This window comes from Amphibalanus amphitrite, unplaced genomic scaffold (genome assembly GCF_019059575.1).
Source record: "Amphibalanus amphitrite isolate SeventyFive unplaced genomic scaffold, NRLGWU_Aamphi_draft 000052F_arrow, whole genome shotgun sequence".
Lineage (NCBI taxonomy): Eukaryota > Metazoa > Arthropoda > Thecostraca > Balanomorpha > Balanidae > Amphibalanus > Amphibalanus amphitrite.
In genome coordinates this window covers 194963-215133 of record NW_024881548.1, presented here as the reverse complement: position 1 = coordinate 215133, position 20171 = coordinate 194963, and the positions used below count along the sequence as shown (strand labels likewise).

At 48.6% G+C, this 20171-nt stretch overlaps 3 protein-coding genes across 8 annotated transcripts; all 3 read left to right on the top strand.

Moving 5' to 3' along the window:
* The first annotated feature begins 6232 nt into the window (after window positions 1-6232).
* Window positions 6233-8186, top strand: LOC122377898 (pro-resilin-like). Of its 3 annotated transcripts, none has more exons than XM_043358464.1 (3): window positions 6753-6944; window positions 7359-7453; window positions 7493-8186. In XM_043358464.1, the coding sequence occupies exons 1-3, from the start codon at window positions 6939-6941 to the stop codon at window positions 8001-8003; spliced, it is 612 nt and encodes a 203-aa protein (XP_043214399.1). In that variant the 5' UTR covers window positions 6753-6938; the 3' UTR covers window positions 8004-8186. The 3 variants fall into 3 exon arrangements, with proteins under 3 accessions (XP_043214398.1, XP_043214399.1, XP_043214400.1); XM_043358465.1 differs by having other exon boundaries at window positions 6754-6944; window positions 7359-7481; window positions 7587-8186; XM_043358463.1 differs by having other exon boundaries at window positions 6233-6944; window positions 7359-8186.
* A 5796-nt stretch (window positions 8187-13982) lies between these two features.
* Window positions 13983-15435, top strand: LOC122377892 (pro-resilin-like). The gene is made up of 2 exons (XM_043358454.1): window positions 13983-14307; window positions 14666-15435. Exons 1-2 carry the CDS (start codon window positions 14302-14304, stop codon window positions 15254-15256), a joined length of 597 nt encoding a protein of 198 aa, XP_043214389.1. The 5' UTR covers window positions 13983-14301; the 3' UTR covers window positions 15257-15435.
* Window positions 15436-17613: 2178 nt separating this feature from the next.
* LOC122377889 (pro-resilin-like) lies at window positions 17614-19128 on the top strand. 4 transcript variants are annotated; one of them, XM_043358453.1, is made up of 5 exons: window positions 17614-17640; window positions 17881-18050; window positions 18330-18511; window positions 18545-18842; window positions 18912-19128. In XM_043358453.1, the coding sequence occupies exons 2-5, from the start codon at window positions 18045-18047 to the stop codon at window positions 18966-18968; spliced, it is 543 nt and encodes a 180-aa protein (XP_043214388.1). In that variant the 5' UTR covers window positions 17614-17640; window positions 17881-18044; the 3' UTR covers window positions 18969-19128. The 4 variants fall into 4 exon arrangements, with proteins under 4 accessions (XP_043214388.1, XP_043214387.1, XP_043214385.1 ...); XM_043358452.1 differs by having other exon boundaries at window positions 18330-18842; XM_043358450.1 differs by having other exon boundaries at window positions 18330-19128.
* Window positions 19129-20171: the final 1043 nt, after the last annotated feature.

The window sequence follows — 20171 nt, the reverse complement described above, 5'->3', positions numbered from 1 at the left end:
GCGGCATACGTCTCCTCGCTGGGACGCCTGGGGTCCTAACCATCTCCGAAACTACCTACGTCACTTATCGAATGTCATCCTGCGCTGATCACTCAATGGACCGATAGCGGACCTAACCTATCTTTTAAAACCGGGGGGGGTCACTAGGTCCCTCCGGGCTGCCTGCATCGTCTCCGTATAGCCACGGCTTTATGGGGCCCACGCCGGCAACCGAACGGATTAGCCTTCGTCGGCTATGCACTCATCCTCAATAATCGATCCTCAACTCGCTCTCATCCTTTCTCTTCACTTCGCGACTTATTGCACGTATCCAGGGCTTACCCAAGCGAGGCCTACTATTTAAGTGGGGTCTATCCGAGCTGAGCTACATTTAGGAAATCCGATTCCTCTCCGTGTACAGTCTTCTTCCATTTCACTCGCTTCTCATCTCCCTCCTAACCCTTGGCCGCGTCGGTGGATTCTCCACGCACAGGGGCGTAACGTGCATCATCTATCTCCCCGGCTCCGTCCCTTGCAGTGTCCATGTGGGGTACAGTTACATATATTTCGTGTGCGGCAAAGTCTATGTGCGCTCCTTGTATGCGGACCGTTGGTAAATTGATTAGTGGAGTGCCAGGAAATCCGCTGGCAAGGGCATTTGGGAGTCAACCGGAGGAGCTCCAGTATCGGTTGGGCTAGGGAGGTCCTGTATGTGTTGTGTATAATCGCTATCGTTTGGACCGTGGGATAATTCGGGGAGGATGGAGTGCCAGGAAATCCACTGGCAAGGGCACTTAGGAGTCAACCGGAGAAGCTCCAGTATCGGTTAGGTCAGGGAGGTCCTGTGTGTATTGTGTGTAATCGCTATTGTTTGGACCGTGGGATAATTTGGGGAGGATGGAGTGCCAGGAAATCCACTGGCAAGGGCACTCAGGAGTCAACCGGAGAAGCTCCAGTATCGGCTAGGCTAGGGAGGTCCGGTGTGTGTTGTGTATAATCGCTATTGTTTGGACCGTGGGATAATTTGGGGAGGATGGAGTGCCAGGAAATCCACTGGCAAGGGCACTTAGGAGTCAACCGGAGAAGCTCCAGTATCGGTTAGGCTAGGGAGGTCCTGTGTGTGTTGTGTGTAATCGCTATTGTTGGACCGTGGGATAATTTTGGGGAGGATGGAGTGCCAGGAAATCCACTGGCAAGGGCACTTAGGAGTCAACCGGAGAAGCTCCAGTATCGGTTAGGCTAGGGAGGTCCTGTGTGTGTTGTGTGTAATCGCTATTGTTGGACCGTGGGATAAATTGGGGAGGATGGAGTGCCAGGAAATCCACTGGCAAGGGCACTTAGGAGTCAACCGGAGAAGCTCCAGTATCGGTTAGGCTAGGGAGGTCCTGTGTGTGTTGTGTGTAATCGCTATTGTTGGACCGTGGGATAATTTGGGGAGGATGGAGTGCCAGGAAATCCACTGGCAAGGGCACTTAGGAGTCAACCGGAGAAGCTCCAGTATCGGTTAGGCTAGGGAGGTCCTGCGTGTTCTGTGCTCCCTGTATAATCCCTGTGTGCACTGTGTAAAATCAAACAGATAAAGAAAACTGATCGTTGTAAATTGCTCTGGCCAGACACCTTGGAAATGACCTCTTTCCCGACTGTGGGTTGGCATATGGCCTTTTATGCTCCATCCTCCGATCCCTGCCCTTCAGCACTACTCACACTCGTATTTCAATATTTACAAGTCCCATTTATTTACATACTCCGACGCAACACCTTAAATTCCCTTACACGTCAAATTTAAAAGAAACATTCTGGGCCCAGGCCGCCCATCAACTGAGCCCCACAAGCCGCGTGATGCGGTACACAGTCGCCCGTCCCTTTCCAGACTCCCCACAGTGCATAATCCCCTCCGTCCGCCTTAATCACCACGGGGCGCCGGACGAGGGTCCACGTCGGCACGCGTCTCGCACCACGCGCACAGTTACATAATTGACCGAATCGAATTGTGAACTTAAGCTACCTAGACTCAAAGTCCGAAGAATAAATTGAACTGCCTAAACTGAATGGCCTAAAATATTGCGGACGACACCAAAAAGGGGAATATAATGTGGCTCACATAACAGTAACGAGGGGGGGGGTTTACTTGAAGGATTTAGGGACTAGGTGCGCACCCGTGTTCACCGCGTGACCTTACTTGAGATGGAGGCGCTGACATGATGGTCGTGTCCGTCCAGCGCCCGGCCCGGCGGCCAGAGCCGCCGCCGGCGCCGTGATGCCAGCCGCTGGTGTCTCGTGGGCTGTCCGCGATGTCAGACGAGAGACGTGGGCCGAGAGAGTGCCACCGGCGCGGGATGCGTCGTCCGAGCGAGTCTTTTCAGTTCCGTTTCATCAACTTATACTTCTGATGACGTCATACTTCAGAGGGCCGGGCAGCATCACCTTGTCCAATCTCCGTCCTCCATTCTCAGAAGCTGCACTCGGCTCCGCCCTCGAAAGTTCGTGATTTGCTGACAAAGTTCGGTTCCCCTCCGGCCATGGCAGTCGCACCCTTTCACGCAGCGATCGGGTGGAATTCGCCGCCGGCGCTCACGGCGCCTGAGGCGCCAGGTGGCGGGCCTGGCCCTCAACTCCCCTTGTTTTGAAGTCAGGTCCGGCCAGATGTCCTATATTTTGTCGTTGGCGACCGAGTTCCATTTCATCCTGTTTTCGTACAAACCGGGTCGGTCCCCGCTCCCCTTTCTTGTTTTGGTTCAAATCAGGGCCGGTCTGCACTCCCCTCTCCTTGTTCTCTGGCGGGGTGCCGAGCGTGGGACAGAGTCTTGTTTTCCAAAGGCTAAACTGATTAATGGCTCGAGGCTGGCAGAATGGCGCGTTTCGGTATGCTATTTGTTGGCTTCAGATCCGGGTTCTCATGAAGTCATGGGGTGGTCATCTATAGAGGACCCCTGTTTGTCAGAGCCGACTGCGCCGTCTGTGTGGACGCCAGCTGGGACGGAGAGAGGGTATCACAGCCGATTTAGCCGGCTGACCGTGTCTGTGCGGCGCTCGCAGATGGCCGTGTTTCAGCTTGTGGCACAGCTTGCAGTTCAGCATGAAAGATGAAAAAAATGTAACGCATCTGCGTTACAATTACCCCCCGGGCCCGACCGGGCTAATGCAAAAGCTGCAATGCTTGAACTCTTTATAACTAACTTTCCCTGAATCCCATACTTTGTGGAGCTGAGGTTATATTTAGCAACCGTAAAATTTTCGGCTAGTTGCTTCTGGCGTTACGTCAGTAGTCACTCCCAAATTTCACAGCTGAGCGAAAAAAATAATGTGAACCATTGTGAACAAATATGATCCATCCAACCTCATATGCATGTTATCATATTGTTGGTTTATTAGTTTTTCAGCCGGCGCTTGTTCTGTTGGTAAAACTAGCCTCTGTTCCTAGGACCACTTCCCATGGTAGACCTCGGTCAGCCCGGAGCTGCCTACCCGCTTGGCTCGTGTTATCACCGTTTTGTCGTGCATCCGGACGACGTGCGGTGAAAAAATGGATACGCGCTGGAGAAAACATTGGTGCAAAGGAAAAGCATATTTGTGAAAGAGCGGTAAGAGAGCTAACGAAATTGTTATGTGTGATGTTGCAGCTAAGGAGCGAATATGTCCAGTATTGCAGCGCCAAAGTCGGAAATTTTCTGTCTTCGATGACCTCTGGTGACCTGATCTCTTATATGACTCAAAAATGGCTGGTGTGTTAACCCGCGAGTTGCTGGGGGGGCGTTAAACGCCCCCACTTTTTTCGCCGGGCCATAGCATAAAAACGGCGCGCCGCAGGCGCGCCAAATTTTGGGTACCTGTAGGGAATTGATTGAAGCTTATTGTGACAAAGTTTCAAAAAAATCGGTCGGAAAATTTTTGAGATATCGAGGTTTTAGTGACGTCATGATTTCTGAGTTTTCGACCAAAAACGGCATATGTTCAAAAAATCATATAAAATCACAGAATAGATATACAGACATGCCGTAAACACCATTAGACTGCCAATACCATGAACAATCAAATGGCTATCTTCGATTATTGATTATCGTTCCGCATTTTCCAAAATCTTGAACCGAATCTTGGCAATTTCTCGTGACTACTTCACGACCATGATACATGCATTTCTTAAATTGAACTTTTTGAGCCAAACACGTACACATATGATAAAATGAATGCCACCATCGTGTTCTACGCCCCAAATTACCCATAAAACATGTGTCACAGGCTGCTAATATCAGTTTTGATTTTCGGGGATATGTGCCTGCCCGGTTGACCTGACCTTGACCCTGACCTATGCTTGACTGACCCCTACATGGAGCTGACACTCTTGTAGGCCTTATATGATGGATTGTGCACCGTTTTGACAGAGTTTATGACGAGAGGCGCCCATTGCGAAGTCCTGAAGTCCATGCTACTGAAAGCCCGATTTCAGGTGTTTGACCTGACCTTGACCCGACCTGTGACCTCAAAATTCAACTTTAAAGTACTCATCTGAAGCGTCTCGTCGCGTTCTTTCGTTTGCCGCCTCGTGCGTTTCGCTGCGCCTATTGGTTCTCGAGTTATCGGCTGGGGGCGTTTAACGCCCCCCCCCCCAGCAAACGGTGGGTGGCGAAATACCCCAGCAACTGCCGGGTTAAATCGAATCACATCGAGGCGGGGGAGTGGGAGCGCAGGGTGAGGCTACGCTTCTATCTAACTCGGCTCGGCCACGACGCGACGCGACAAGCTGTAATCGGCGTTCAAAAGAGCGTCAAAATTCATAGGAGAAACAAGATCCCAGATGTACAAAATTTCATGGATCGAACCATTTCTGCTAAGGGTTATCAGGGCAAAATCAGGGTTAAATTAAGTTTTGTTTTGCCATTTTCTTAGCAGCACGCTTTACCTATTGTGTACTTAATTGCAGTTATATGACATATATATGCGTTATTCATGTAGTGCGTTCTCGGTGCCTCCGCTATTCGCTGCCGCATAAGAGAACTCATTCGTATATGTAAATAGATCCGCGGGCTGACGGCTGCTAGCCAGCACCGTGTTACAGAATCCACCCGCCCGCCGCTCGGCCGCCCGGCGGAGCGTGTCGTGCGGGCTGCCTAACTTCCAGTGCCGTGCCCCGAACGGAATACAGCGCTGGCTATCCTTCGGCCGCCCGGGCGGCGCAGCGTGCCATGCGGGTTGCCTACCTTCCAGTACCGTTTTGGGGGAATGAGGAAGAACACAGAGGTGGCGATAGCAAGTCATTCTCAAGAGCAATTCCTATCTCATTTCTCCTTTATAATAGTTTAGACAGCTATAGTATAGTATTATATAGTATAGTATATTATTAGACTAACTATAGTACTGGTACACAAACAAGATTTAATTGTGTGCCAATCTACTTCTTTCAATGGGATGGAAAAAGTAAGACCAGTTTCGTTTGCTATCGAATGCTTCCAAGTGAATCTAACTAGTATGACGCGCTGAGGGAGGGATCGACCATGCATATCTTTCACTCAGCGTCCGCTTTCCGTGCGCAGTTTCCTACAGGGTAAGGACATATGTCTACCCTGGAGCCACAGCTTCATTGAAATGCATTCCGGTCACCTCCCTAGGCCTCGGCCATGAATTTGAAAAGAGAGGCACGCAGCAATGGCTGGCTATTTCTTGTATTGTGATTTGTTGCTAAGGATATCGAAATTATCTGCATCTAGCAATAGGGCAATATGCTAGTCATACATACTTCTGTGAGAATATGCAACACTGCTTTCACATAATAAAACATATGTGAAAACATCGAATTATCGAATTATAAACACGGGTTTTGTGTGGCGTTATAAGACTATTACGATGAATTTAGGAAACTATTCTTTGTTACGTGACAAGCACTGTAGAAAATCTAAGCTTTCATGGGCCCTGCAAGTCTGGACTCAAAGATATTTGATGAATAGCTTGCACTTTTTCAAACGTTTCAAGTTCAATTGCCCTTTTAGCTGCTTTCTTCCTTAGAACTAGACAAAACCATTTTGGGCACCAGGGAGGCTTCCATGCCTATTTTGAGCTCCGAAATGTTGAAACTGCTCTAATGTGACATATTTGTGGTCCTTGAAGGCAAACTTAAGCCCGGTTGTTCAGCAGCGCCTAATAAATATCTCAACGATATTATCCTATCACACAATGCCCTCCAGTTTTTGTTATGTGCCGTCCAACTACCTACCGCGGGGATATCACACAAAATAGGTACGTAGAAAAAACATAATACAGGGTGTCCAGAAAAAAAAGATACTACGGAAATTAAGTCGCATTCATTAACGCACGTGCCGATTTTGTTCCAAATTCATGTGCTTATTAGTGCAAGATTTGGCAAAACTCATGAGCACTGTAATGCGTCGTTGGAAAGTTGTCTGCCTGCCCTCCGAGATGGTCAACATGACCATCAGTCACCTGCAGACTGTGCTAGTGCTGGAGCTGATCCGCCGTAAGGCCGCTCACATTGAGTATCTGCTTTGAGGAGCTGCCGCAACTAACCAAAGAGTTTACATGCCATGTGGCACCTGCTGTCTGTTTTGCCATATTTTGGCGAATACAAGCATGTGCCATTTTAAAATGTAAGGTGTTTATTTTCGGAATTACAGCAAAAAAAAATAGTATCCTTTTTTTCTGGACACCCTGTATGTAGGGGTCATACGGTGAAGATCTAATTTGCGGTCAGGATTCGAAAGCCTTTTGAAAAATTAGCTCAAACATAACATTCGCCCCTGAGCAGTGATGACCATACCCAAAGTGTCGTATCCATCAGATGTCACTATTCGGTGGCGGCAGTGTCGGCGTGTTGCAAGCTGACCTCTAGAGATCGTGACTAGCTGGAGCGGACCGGACCTATATAACGGCGGCGGCCGGTCCACACAGCATCAGTCCATCCGCAGCCCTCTCACGAAGAGTACAGCCGAACTGAGTGTCCCAGAGAAAACATGAAGGTAGGGGGATCGTTTTATGCTAGCGTGGATATTTCCAGTGTCTTTCACTTTGTTTTCTTGGTTTATTTATGAATTTAGGCGCAAACTTCGTATCCGTCTATATAGAGAGGTATAGAGATGTCCGTGTAAAAATATCTCATTTAGCCCCTGTAACTATGAATCTGTATTAGTCAAACAAAAGGAATGTGCCATTAAGAAAATCACTTACGTAAATTAAACAGATATGATGCGACTCGCTCACAAAATTTGGCATGATGTGCAATTCATTATAAAAAGAACACAGAAATGAAAGATTTTTCAAGTCATGTGAAACCTAAGTATAATTTGCTTGCCAGTTCATTCTCAAAACACCCCTATGTAGCACCTTCGTATGGGAGCTGCTAAGATTCAATGCATCGCTTTTGTTTTCTCCAGGTACTGGCGATTGCTCTGTTGGCGGTGGCCGCCGTCTCTGCCGACCGTCCCCTGGGAAGGTCTGGTCCCGGCCAGAGCTACGGAGCTCCCCAGAGGAACGGAGGAGCCTCCCAGAGCTACGGAGCCCCTCAGAGGAACGGAGGAGCCTCCCAGAGCTACGGAGCTCCTCAGGGCAGCGCCTCCCAGAGCTACGGGGCTCCCCAGGGTAGCGCCTCCCAGAGCTACGGGGCTCCTCAGACCAGCTACGGCGCCGGCCAGGAGGAATTCCCGCCGCAGCCGTACTCGTTCGAGTACGAGGTCAAGGACGACGAGGGTAACGACTACGGCCACAAGGAGGAGTCGGACGGCAGCCGCGTCGAGGGCGTGTACCGCGTGCTGCTGCCCGACACCCGCGTCCAGACCGTCACCTACTACGTGGAGGGCGACTCTGGTTTCGTGGCTGACGTCCAGTACGAGGGCGAGGCGCAGTTCCCCGAGGACAGCCAAAACGGCCAGTACGGCGCCGCCGCCCCCAACAACGGCTACGGCGCCCCGGCCGCTGCTGCCGCCCCCGTCGCGAGCTACAGCCAGCCGGCCGCCCCCAGCGGTGGCTACGGCGCCCCCAACGGTGGCGCCCGCACACCCTCCACCGGATACGGATTCTAAAATGTATCACTTAAGTCAGTAAGCACGCAAAGTCTGAATGCGATCGCGTGATCAATGTATGAGACTGTATAAATTTGTGTGGTTGTAAAGGTTTTGTGTTTTGCGCCTGTTAAGTGCCAACTTTAATTTATATATCTGACGCTTTGTTTATGCATCTCTGTCAACAATAAAATTTTAAATGAATCACGTCTTTTGCGGTATCTTCGACGACATGGGGTTTAGTATTGAAATGATGCACACAAATAATATTGTGTATGAGTTGCCGAAAGGTTCATTCACTCCGCGGTGGTGGCGGTGAGGGAATCCACAGTGAATGGATGTCCAAGTCGCTCCTTTGTGGCACCTGCCCATGAGGCCTGGGGTCTGTTCCCTGTTTTATCTATGCTATAGAATGGTAATAGACGACAATCATTTTTTGATGCAGGCCGAATGAAACCTGCGAGAAGTTGTCTATGGGTCAAACGAACTAACTACTAAAGCTGCAATCAACTCTGAATTGTCATGAATTCCGAATTTCTCTGAAATCCCCGTGACAGTCGGCGCACCGCAAACAAACGGTCTACAATGACAAAATGCATGTACCAGCGCGAGGTCACCGAACTCAACATCTGGTTGCTGGGAAAGAGTCTATATCTATGTAAATAAGGGCTTTTGCTTAACCCATTTATGCCCAGGAATATTGACCATCATGAAAATCGACGAAATCAAAATATGTTATGCTCCTACCAGGGCCTTGCATGGAATCGAAAATAATTTTTGCTTGCAGCAAAAGTTTTTCGAGAAAAACGTAAAAAACTTGCGTTGCGAAATCGCAACGAAGGGCACACCGGGCGCCATCAGCGTTGCGAAAACGCAACGACGGGCACATCAGACGGACATAAAGTACACTGAACTGCCGTATATGCTAATATGTTTTGACAAAACATCAATCAACTGTTGACAACTATTGCTTGAAAATGCGGAACCCACATCCGTCGTGCTCTATAACCCGCCTAAGAGCCTCGGCGAGGAAGCATAACTTCATGATTCGCGAACGGGGAGCATGGCAACACGGTCATTATCAACCATTTACGTTGTCCATTGCTGTTCATTTAAAGTTGTGGTCGACACGTATCCAGGGTGATGCTTTCTTTTTGGAAGCTAGACAGAGCCATTACCCCCACCTATCAGACCCCACACTGAATAAGTGAATACAATTAAACGGAGGATTGGGAGTAAACCAGTGCCTCACGTATGCGCGTATATTCGCAATCATTGTTAACCACCCTCCTAGGAGTAAAGTTAAATTCCATTGCAGGTTAGTCGTACCCACTCTCAGCAAAAAGAAAAAAGGACCGATCCGGCTCTAACAAATTACCCGCGTAAGGCATAGCGCATCAAAACAAATCGACTCCCAGTTTATCATGTTAATCCTAATCCAAAATGTTCATGGCCCCACTCTCAGCGACCTTCACGTGTAACCTCTTTCTCGAGACAATGCCAGGACAGAGTGGTGATTCGGCGTCAATCCGTCCTTTCCATCTTCAGGATAGTTGAATCCTCCTCCACGCCTCAACCCCCTGTTCCGGGCTGGACCGGCAACGTATATCGCAATCGGGCAGCTCACATAGGGGCGCGCCTGTAGCCGGGTGCAGTGAGTGCTTGGGAGGGGGGAAGGGGGTGTTTCATGGGTGGCCTGCCCACTGGCTGGGCTCAGTCTCCAGTCTACGATTAACCGTGTCCGGTCAGACAAATGTCTCCCCTAATTCCAATAATCCTGCTAGCTCTAAAAATGGTCTGATTAGATAAAAAGCCTATCAATGTAAGAAAACAAGCGTATACTCCACATCAAGCAGCTTATGAATCTATGCGAGTTATGAATCCTAAAAACTATTATTTTCCAGGTCCGCCCTCATTACCCCTACCGAAGGGCTCAGCTACCCCCAGAGGGGGCCTATCCCACTATTTGCCGACCCTCAGTTATCTTTTCTAACGTAAATGTTGGTAGTCAGCAGATTCTATCCAGAGAATGGCGATGCCTATCTGTCGCCTGATACCAGAATACATCCCCGTTGTTCATTATTTATGCACAATGTACATAGTAGATCCAATTTCCAAAGGACCTAATTATCTCTCAGCTCCGTTAGCATCGCCGACCGTTTGATGCATGGGTCCTTTTCCTACCATGCGATTTTCAGATGCATGGGAACACATTGCTTGGTGAACGAACAGCCCGAGGCCGATAATATGCGAGAGAAAAAGAAAGGAGTGTTTGTGGCTGTTTGAGCCAGCAAATATGAAATGTGTCGCAACATTTTACGTGCGAACGCACCTTGCACTAAACATACCTATCCTATACACGTCCCTCATGGCATAGGCGGCGGAGCGGGGGGGAGGGGGCACCAGGGCACCGTGCCCCCATTGATTTTGCCATTTTAACATTATCCCTATAGGCGTTGCATGGAAATGGAAATGGAAAGAATGGGACCAAAAGTCGGCAGTGCCCCCCCCCTTAATTGAAGATATTCCGCCGCTACAGCCTCATGGCTACAAAATGAAAGAAAGAAAGAAAGAAAGAAAGAAAGAAAGAAAGAAAGAAAGAAAGAAAGAAAGAGATAGAGATAGAGATAGAGATAGAGATAGAGATAGAGAGAGAGAGAGAGAGAGAGAGAGAGAGAGAGAGAGAGAGAGAGAGAGAGAGAGAGAGAGAGAGAGAGAGAGAGATAGAGATAGAGATAGAGATAGAGATAGAGATAGAGATAGAGATAGAGATAGAGATAGAGAAGAGATAGAGATAGAGATAGAGATAGAGATAGAGAGAGAGAGAGAGAGAGAGAGAGAGAGAGAGAGAGAGAGAGAGAGAGAGAGAGAGAGAGAGAGAGAGAGAGAGAGAGAGAGAGAGTTGGGAACGAGGAAGAGAGGGAGGAAGATGGGGGAGAGAAAGAGAGAACCCACAGCGTATCACGAGTGAAGTCTACTGTTGATATTCATACTTCCGCTACCCTGCCAATGTGCCCATCGTTGCGTTTTCGCAACACCGCTGTCTTTCCGATGTGCCCTTCGTTGCGTTCCCGCAACGCGACCGTAGTCATATTTGAAAATAGTCACAAACCCTTTTTGTAGCATTATTTCTTAACAAAATGCATATCTACGCTATTGTAGGGACTCTGTAGAATATGTTTACACAATTTTCATTACGATATTATTAAGCACTTGGCCTACTTATCTTGGTTTTCGTGACGTCATCACTCACAAAACCTTCGACTTCCCTCTGGGAGCTCTAGGCAGTAACTTACCGGCCGCACAGACTTGTAACTGCGTAGCATCATGCGCACAACCATGCTACATACGCTGAAACTTGTCTCATCGGTTAGTCTCTTTTACACACTTCTCAAGCTTCGATCACGTCGACGCTTGCTTGCGTTGCGAAAACGCAACGAAGGGCGTAAATGGGTTAACAGTGTTTTGAGGTGAATGCAAATCTTCTGTAAGGGCAAAGTTCTCGTGACGTTAGATAATTTAGAATAGAGGTCATTAGTAAGCAGGAAACCAGCATCGTCCGGGGTCACCTAATGAACCAAACACACACGTGCATAACTGCATATATGTACATGTGCCCTACTAAGCAAAAGCTGTTTGACTATGTATACGCAGTATATCTACAGCACTTGTCACTTGGAATCTGTTATTGGTCACTGCTTCTCAAATATGTAAGCCTCGCTGATATAATAAAGGTATGCTGTCGAATAGAGCCGAATGTGCTCTAAAGGACTAAATAAGCCTGTATGCATTGCTTCTAAAACACTTTTACCTAGATAAATAGTCTGGTTATAGGCTCTTATTGGTAGTTCATAAGATATCTTATTATGGTTATGCCTTATTGAACATTTTCACAAGACTCATGGGCCATGGCCACTGTCGACTGGTTCTTGTCATTTGGATAAAAAGAGGTGCATGGGACTAGGACTATGTGAAAACGAGCGAGGCCATCTGCATAGTGAGCCTATGGAGCTCATGTACAACGGCGAAGATGGCGCCTTGCAATGCTCTGATTAGGAGGTTTGAGCGCAGTTTGGTAGAGTAAAAGTTGTGATCATTTTTTTCTTCTTTTTTTATAAATTTATTCCGAACTTTTTGATAGGAAGGATTCACAAGGACAGAGCCACCGCTAAGCGAAGATTGTTGCGGTAACCCTGCCCTCTACCCTCCGATCGCGCAATTCCAGTTCTATGGCAGAATTTAGAGTCCAAAGTTTAACGTGCGCACATAGCCGCGCACGGCCGGTCCCCTCACTGACTTCGCCTGGCTACGGCCTGCCGGCTGCCACCAACCGCAGCCATACCTGTCAGGAGGCCCATAAATGTCAAGCGCCCGCCGCGCTTCGAACCCAAACTGTTATAACCGGGAACACGTGCTCTCACCACGCGGAGTCCAACGCTCTACAACTGAGCTACGGGATCATAATACAAAGATGTGTGGGCACGCAGTTAAAAATAGGGATAGGGTGGGGAAGAGATGATTACAGCTGTGTGTGTGTAACATGTGAAAGGTTAGAACAGCCCGTATGCATTATTATAGAATAACATCTACCTATCTCAAATAATCATACACTTCTAAGTGTTCTACACCCAAGCTAATTGATCAGTTTTATGTTATTTTTTTCAATAATATTGCACATCGCGAAAACCCGGCTCAGATTACGAAGAGCAATACATTTTTTGTCGTAGGCGCGTAACTGCAAGGGTGCTTCCCTATAAATAGCAGCTTATAATAGTTGCCCCCTCCCCTACCATACATATACAGGGTGTCCACGTCAAAAGTGTACCCAGACTTTTCTCCATATTTTATCTTAAACACATCACACTCGCAATAAAATGCTCTCGTTTGAGAGCCAAGGCAATGGCAAAACATTTGCTATACTTCTCAACTGTGCTCGGCACTCTGCTGACCAGCGCGTGCCAGCTAGAGCAACTGCTCTATAGAGCCCCTTTGCGTCGGGCCACCGCCGGCAGACTGGAGGTGGGTGATCACCTTGACGACCATGTGGGAAAAAAGGCGACGGATCTCGTCGCTGATCGCGTCTTTCAGCTCCTGGGTCGACCCTTAATTGCCGGCGTACACACAGTCCTTGAGAAAGCCCCACAAGAAGAAATCTAGAGGGCTGAGGTTGGACGAGTGGGGAGACCATTCCACCGCTCTTTTCAAGCTGATGTGGCGGTCGGGAAAGTGCTCCTCCGTCGCCATGCAAAATCGTTTCAACAGGACGGGGCGCCACCTCACACCGCCAAACGGTCGCTGGAATGGCTGGAGAAGCACTTTCCTGACCGCCACATCAGCTTGAAGAGCGCGATGGAATGGGCTCCCCACTCGCTTGACCTCAGCCCTCTAGATTTCTTCTTGTGGGGCTTTCTAAAGGACTGTGTGTACGCTGGCAAGTGGCAATCCAGGGTCGACCCAGGAGCTGAAAGACGCCATCAGCGACGAGATCCGTCGCCTTCTTTCCCACATGGTCGTCAAGGCGATCACCCACCTCCAGTCTGCCGGCGGTGGCCCAACGTAAAGGGGCTCATATACATAGAGCAGTTGCTCTAAACGGCACGCGCTGGTCAGCAGAGTGCCGAGCACAGTTGAGAAGCAAAGCAAATGTTCTGCCATTGCCTTGGCTCTCAAACGAGGGCAATTGTTTGTGAGTGTGACGTTTTTAAGATAAAATATGGAGAAAGGTCTGGGTACACTTTTGACGTGGACACCCACACACAAACAATAAAAAATATTGTCGATATATTCTACTATTGAGTGACTGGAGTGAATGAACTGACTAAAGCGACAAAAAATAGCCATTGTAGTAACTAGTTAGATGAAAATAGTCCCTAAATTGTTTATGTTATTCACAAAATTGCACATTGACCCACCGAGAAATATTCTATAGGTCTAGACTGCTGCCTAAAGCCTACCCATACCCATGAAATACTAGAATAGCTGTTAAATTGCCTTCAAACAGTTCACACAGTCCACATCGCACGCCCGTGCCAGCATTCGTACTTGAAGTCATAATAGCGCTCAAGAGCGCTGATGAACGATGCTAGCTGGGAATGTACCTACATACCTAATACGTCGACGGTTGACCGATTCCCATAGCCGGCTACGCTCATCATCCATGGAGCGACCTTGGTTTGGGCGCCGCAGCCCCGGCCAATCGGTGCGAAATGGCCAGCATTCGTGACCGACAGCGCGGGGTCGGACTATATAACGGCTGCGGACGGTCAGTCGAGCATCAGTTCATCCACAGCCTTCCCAGGGTCCACTACAGAACAGAAACATGAAGGTAAGTGGCATTCGGGCAACAGAATCAAACGTAGCTGGGTTACGTTTTAGTGTTCATTCAACTATTGTTTGATACTTGAACTGAACTAAGTGAATTGATTTGTTCGGTGTATGTACATTTTTTTTTTTTTGGTACTTAATACAAAGTCAATTTTCTATAAGCATGTGTGTTTAAAACCAACGTAGATCTCTATATCAATATTTTATGCAATTGCATCAGCTTTATTTTAAAAAAAATCAAGTAGCCTAAAAAGTTTCTATGGATATATCTCAAGAATTGTAAATCGTTCAGCAAGATCAACAGCTATGTTCCTGATCCTGACCTTTATATTACATGACATTTGGTCTTCAACCAACAGGTGTTCGTGGCGACCGTGCTTTTGGCTGCTGCCGTCTGCGGCTCGCCGCAGGGCTACGGAGCTCCCCGACCGAATGGAGGAGCCTCCCAGAGCTACGGAGCTCCCCAGCGGAACGGAGGAGCCGCCTCTCAGAGCTACGGAGCTCCCCAGGGTAGCGCCTCCCAGAGCTACGGAGCTCCCCAGACCAGCTACGGCGCCGGCCAGGAGGAATTCCCGCCGCAGCCGTACTCGTTCGAGTACGAGGTCAAGGACGACGAGGGCAACGACTACGGCCACAAGGAGGAGTCGGACGGCACCCGCGTCGAGGGCGAGTACCGCGTGCTGCTGCCCGACACCCGCGTCCAGACCGTCACCTACTACGTGGAGGGCGACTCTGGTTTCGTGGCTGACGTCCAGTACGAGGGCGAGGCGCAGTTCCCCGAGGACAGCCAGAACGGCCAGTACGGCGCCGGTACCCCCAACAACGGCTACGGCGCCCCGGCCGCTGCTGCCGCCCCTGTCGCGAGCTACAGCCAGCCGGCCGCCCCCAGCGGTGGCTACGGCGCCCCCAACGGTGGCGCCCGCACTCCCTCCACCGGATACGGATTCTAAATAGCTCACCAAACTAGTCCGTCAGTTTTCACAAATATGCCCTTGATGATTGATCGTGTTTGCTATTGCTGAAGCATGCCAGTGGTGTTCAAATGTGCTCAACGTATGCGAGTTAGGCTGCATGAAATGTTGAATGTGTGAAATACTATTTAAAACAATATATAAGGTCTGGCAAAAGATTCGGCGAGTGTGGTATTCCATACTTTACTATTGTTCCGGGGTATTGAACTTCCGGGTGATCTCGGGGTCAGACTTGCGGCCGATGTTCGCCGCCATTGAGCTCACATGAGCGAGAAGTTCGTCGCCATGACGAAATGCTGCTGTCTTGGCTTTAGAAGTTGGGATATCCGCAAAATATAAGCAAAGCAATTAAAAATGTCAAGTGGCATGTTGCAAAAAATGGGCGTCAAATATTCTCCATCAAAATTATCATAATGATTGTAATATGGCTCATGCCGTGGGCTCTGTGCCCACAAGCCCCACTGTTTAATTTTCGGCGAATTTGATGGTATGTAAGTAGGTACGTCTCGCGGGTTTTAGCGGTAGGTTTTGCATCTTGAAAATTTAGTGTACTTCAGGCTATATCTTCGTCGTCTTAAGCTTTTAAGTGTTGAAAATGCGATCGACTTGTTGGGTAACAAGCCGGCTATGATCTTGTAAAATGGCTTCATCGTAGATCGATTAGTTTCTGAGATATAACCGGAAATGTAAAAGTGCAAAACCTACCGCTTGATCTTCAGATACTTGTACCGTGTAATGTGTATGTGTCGCTCAATTCACCGAGTGCCCTTTACGGACCTTGCTCAAGACGATGAACTAAACATGAAATGTTCGTGATGAAACATCTGGGAAAATTCCTGCCTCCCAGAAATCAACGGAGGGCCCAAAGTGATGGAGGGCCCAAAGTTAAGCCTTTAGCATTTACCTGGCCCCGAAACCCAAAATATCGCCACGATTATCACTTGATGTTCTTACAGGACAAGAGTTGGCTTACTACCGGTTGGTTTTTACAGAGTTTATGTTTAATGTGACATGTGATGGAAAATGGTTAACTTATCTTAGTCACCCTTCGCAGACAAATAATCCCATAAAATCCATGTCACATGTCGCATCATTTCATTGTAAAACGGTAACTGTTCGTCACACGATAAGTTGGATTATATGCATGGTTGGGACGGTAGGTCGACACTTGCCTGTGCTGGCACAACATACCTACACTAAACTGTGCTGGTTTATGAACCATGCGTCTACTGAATTTTGGGGCTAAGCTCGCAAAAAAAGAATATACTTTATAGCTTTGCAGTTGACGAATGACGAAAACATAGAATACAGATTGCAAGAGAACAAGACCGTCATCAGAGTATGAATTTTACATTTGAATGATGATGCTGTCTTGATGATATTAGCATGCCATAGGAAGTACTAGCTTAGTGGAATGGAAAAGACAAAGATCATGACAATTTTTTTCTTACAGCTTATTGGAAACCAGAAACAGGCCAACAGAAAGGCGGACAGACATAACCTAGGCATATCATTTGGCCGCGTTGGCCGCTTTGCTGTTTTTGAATACCTGTGCAGAGTGCACCAATCATATATAATAGTTTATTGCAATGTGAGGGGATGAAGCCTTAGACGGTTAGGAAGGCGGTTTCCGCCCGGAGCGGGAGATCTCGGAGCCGTATATTTTTCTGATAGTCAGAGCCGAAGGACCCGGCAGGGGAGCTGACTCATAGTCGAAGCCGGAAAAAGCGGTAAAATACAGGGTAATATTTTTTTCTTGGGAAGGTAAGTGTACTGGGAGAGCACAAATGACAAATAAAAACATTTAGTTTTAGTATTTGGCAATAACTGCACTGTGGCACGTGTACGTTGGGCACATTTTCATCCCCATTGAGTAATTGCCGCGCCTCAGGTGATGCTCTGCAGAGTTACTGTACTTTCATGCACCCGAGTGAGTCCCTCCGCTCGCCTGACTGCGCGCCAAATGCACCAAGATTACTTTATTCATAATGTACAAGCGCTCCTCCCGCCTGGTGAAAGTAAATATGAAGAAAAACAATTTGTTTACAACAAAATTGTTGCTTAAAAAGAAAATAGCTTTCTTTACAAGCACAGGCAGTCATATGAATGCAACAGCGAAAATAAACAAACATACATATTTGTTTGTCACAGTGCACATTTTGTGCACAGTCTAGATAGAGTCATAAGAAAAAGTCTACATAGACGGTTGAAGGCGGCCAAATTCAAGCTACACATACCTATATACGCAGATTTTTGGCTTCCATATAATCCAGACATGGCATTGTTGTGATTTTTCTTTTTCATATTAATCTGCTCGCTCTAAATTTCCACTGCTTCTGATTGTGATAGACGCTGGAATGTAGGTATGTAAGTGCCTGCGTGGTATCTAGGGAGATAAGAAATGCACTCGTACACCAAATAATTGTAAACATAACGAAAATCGCCTTTTCAAAAGGTCCTACGATAAATAGTTTCGTACCTAAGCTGCAGTGCCCCTACGAGGAATAATTTTGTACCTAAGCTGCAGTGTCCTCTTCGTATGCTAAGCGTAATCGTTATAATGTTCATTATAGATATAATGCTCTAGATGCGGTGTCCTTCAGTGCCAATACGGTGGCGGTAGTGTCAGCGTGTTGCAAGCTGACCTCTAGAGATCGTGACTGGCCGGACCGGACCGGACCTATATAACGGCAGCGGCCGGTCCACACAGCATCAGTCCATCCGCAGCCCTCTCACGAAGAGCTCCTATACAGCTCCACTGTCAAACATGAAGGTAAAGTTTCATGTGACGCACTACATAGTACACATGCATGTGTCAATTTGATATATCAAGGCATTAAATTAAATGAAAACCTCTAGTGACCTTCATATTATATCATTGCCCTGGAAATTTCATTTTTCAGCTTTCCCACCACTTTAATAAGTAACAGTCCCCATCTATCTAATAAAGAAAATGGCCTGACATCATGCAGCGGTGGCTCGTTTCCTCCATATTGGACAAGTTGAGGATGATCTGAAATCTCACCATCTTCAAAAATGTCGTTTCTTTCAGGTGCTGGCGATTGCTCTGTTGGCGGTGGCCGCCGTCTCTGCCGACCGTCCTCTGGGAAGGTCTGGTCCGGGCCAGAGCTACGGAGCTCCCCAGAGGAACGGAGGAGCCTCCCAGAGCTACGGAGCTCCCCAGGGTAGCGCCTCCCAGAGCTACGGAGCTCCCCAGGGCAGCGCCTCCCAGAGTTACGGAGCTCCCCAGGGTAGTGCCTCCCGGAGCTACGGGGCTCCCCAGACCAGCTACGGCGCCGGCCAGGAGGAGTTCCTGCCGCAGCCATACTCGTTCGAGTACGAGGTCAAGGACGACGAGGGCAACGACTACGGCCACAAGGAGGAGTCGGACGGTAGCCGCGTCGAGGGCGTGTACCGCGTGCTGCTGCCCGACACCCGCGTCCAGACCGTCACCTACTACGTGGAGGGCGACTCTGGTTTCGTGGCTGACGTCCAGTACGAGGGCGAGGCGCAGTTCCCCGAGGACAGCCAGAACGGCCAGTACGGCGCCGGCGCCCCCAACAACGGCTACGGCGCCCCGGCCGCTGCTGCCGCCCCCGTCGCGAGCTACAGCCAGCCGGCCGCTCCCAGCGGTGGCTACGGCGCCCCCAACGGTGGCGCCCGCACCCCCTCCACCGGATACGGATTCTAAAATGAAAGCGTTTCTGGGCTATTGTAATCGTTTCATGTGGTATTTATTGTTTTAGCCTCAAAACAATGCCTGATATAGAATGTAAGATGAGAATGCGATTGCGTGAATGAGTTGATGGAAGTGTGCGTATGTCCTTGACACAATATATCATTACACTTGATTCGACATCTTTATCTGCATTATATAACAGTTCGGTGTAGGATATCATCCTGTGGTCTACCATGCACAGGTTTCACCGCAAATGAAATTGTGTGAACCAGCCAGTATCAGCAGAAACAGAAAGAGACGGGCACTTGCAACCTCTAGCGCTAAATGGACAGGATGTCGACCGCCTGTTTCGCCGGGTCCGGAGCCTGGACGGCGCCAGCCCCAATCTCAGACGGCCGCCCCGGCGCAGGCGGCGCGGCAGGGTAATCCGAGCTCTCCTTCTCGTATGACAGCAGCGCGGCCGTGCTGCCGAGACGGGACACATGGCATAGGATGCAGTCGTCTCCCGCCCGACACGGTGAATCCCGCAGCGTTGCAGCATCTCACACCGCGCGTCCGGGTTGGGGTGGCAGAAGCTCGACCGCCGCCGGCCGGGTTCAGCCTCCCCATACCATATTTGACACTCATACCAGTGGGCTCTTAACCCTCGCACGACCAGGCCATTTCTCATAACACGAACGACCAGGGGGGGGGGTTGTTACGACCCCCCCCTGGCGTTTCGAAACGGAAGGTCGTAGAGCTTAGCGGAAAAAACCAACGGATTGCTCTCAACGAGGTCTCGCGATTGGTGGTATATTTTTTGGTCCTAGGTCAACATTTGACCTACTTATGACCGGTCAAATGTCAAATTTTCCGAAAAAATCAAACTTTTTCAACTTTCCGCGGCGATTGCGGCAAAACGGTGGGAGATATCGACTTGAAACCTTCACTATCGTGTTCCTTGATCAATTCTCTATCGTTTGGTATGTATTTCGTTTCCCTAGCTCTAAAAATGGCGCGTTGGGAGCGCCGGAAGTCGGCAAGGTCACAGTCGGCGGCAGAAATTCGAAAAATCAAAATTTAAATTTTTGAAATCTGATTGTATTTTTGGATTTGGGAGGTCCATTTGCTCCCTATAGAAGCTAATATTGCTGCATATTCCCATTGAGGTGACAAGAATTAGCAAAATAGTGGTTCGGGCGCTTTTCAAAAATAGTACCGGACGCTGTTCCTCTT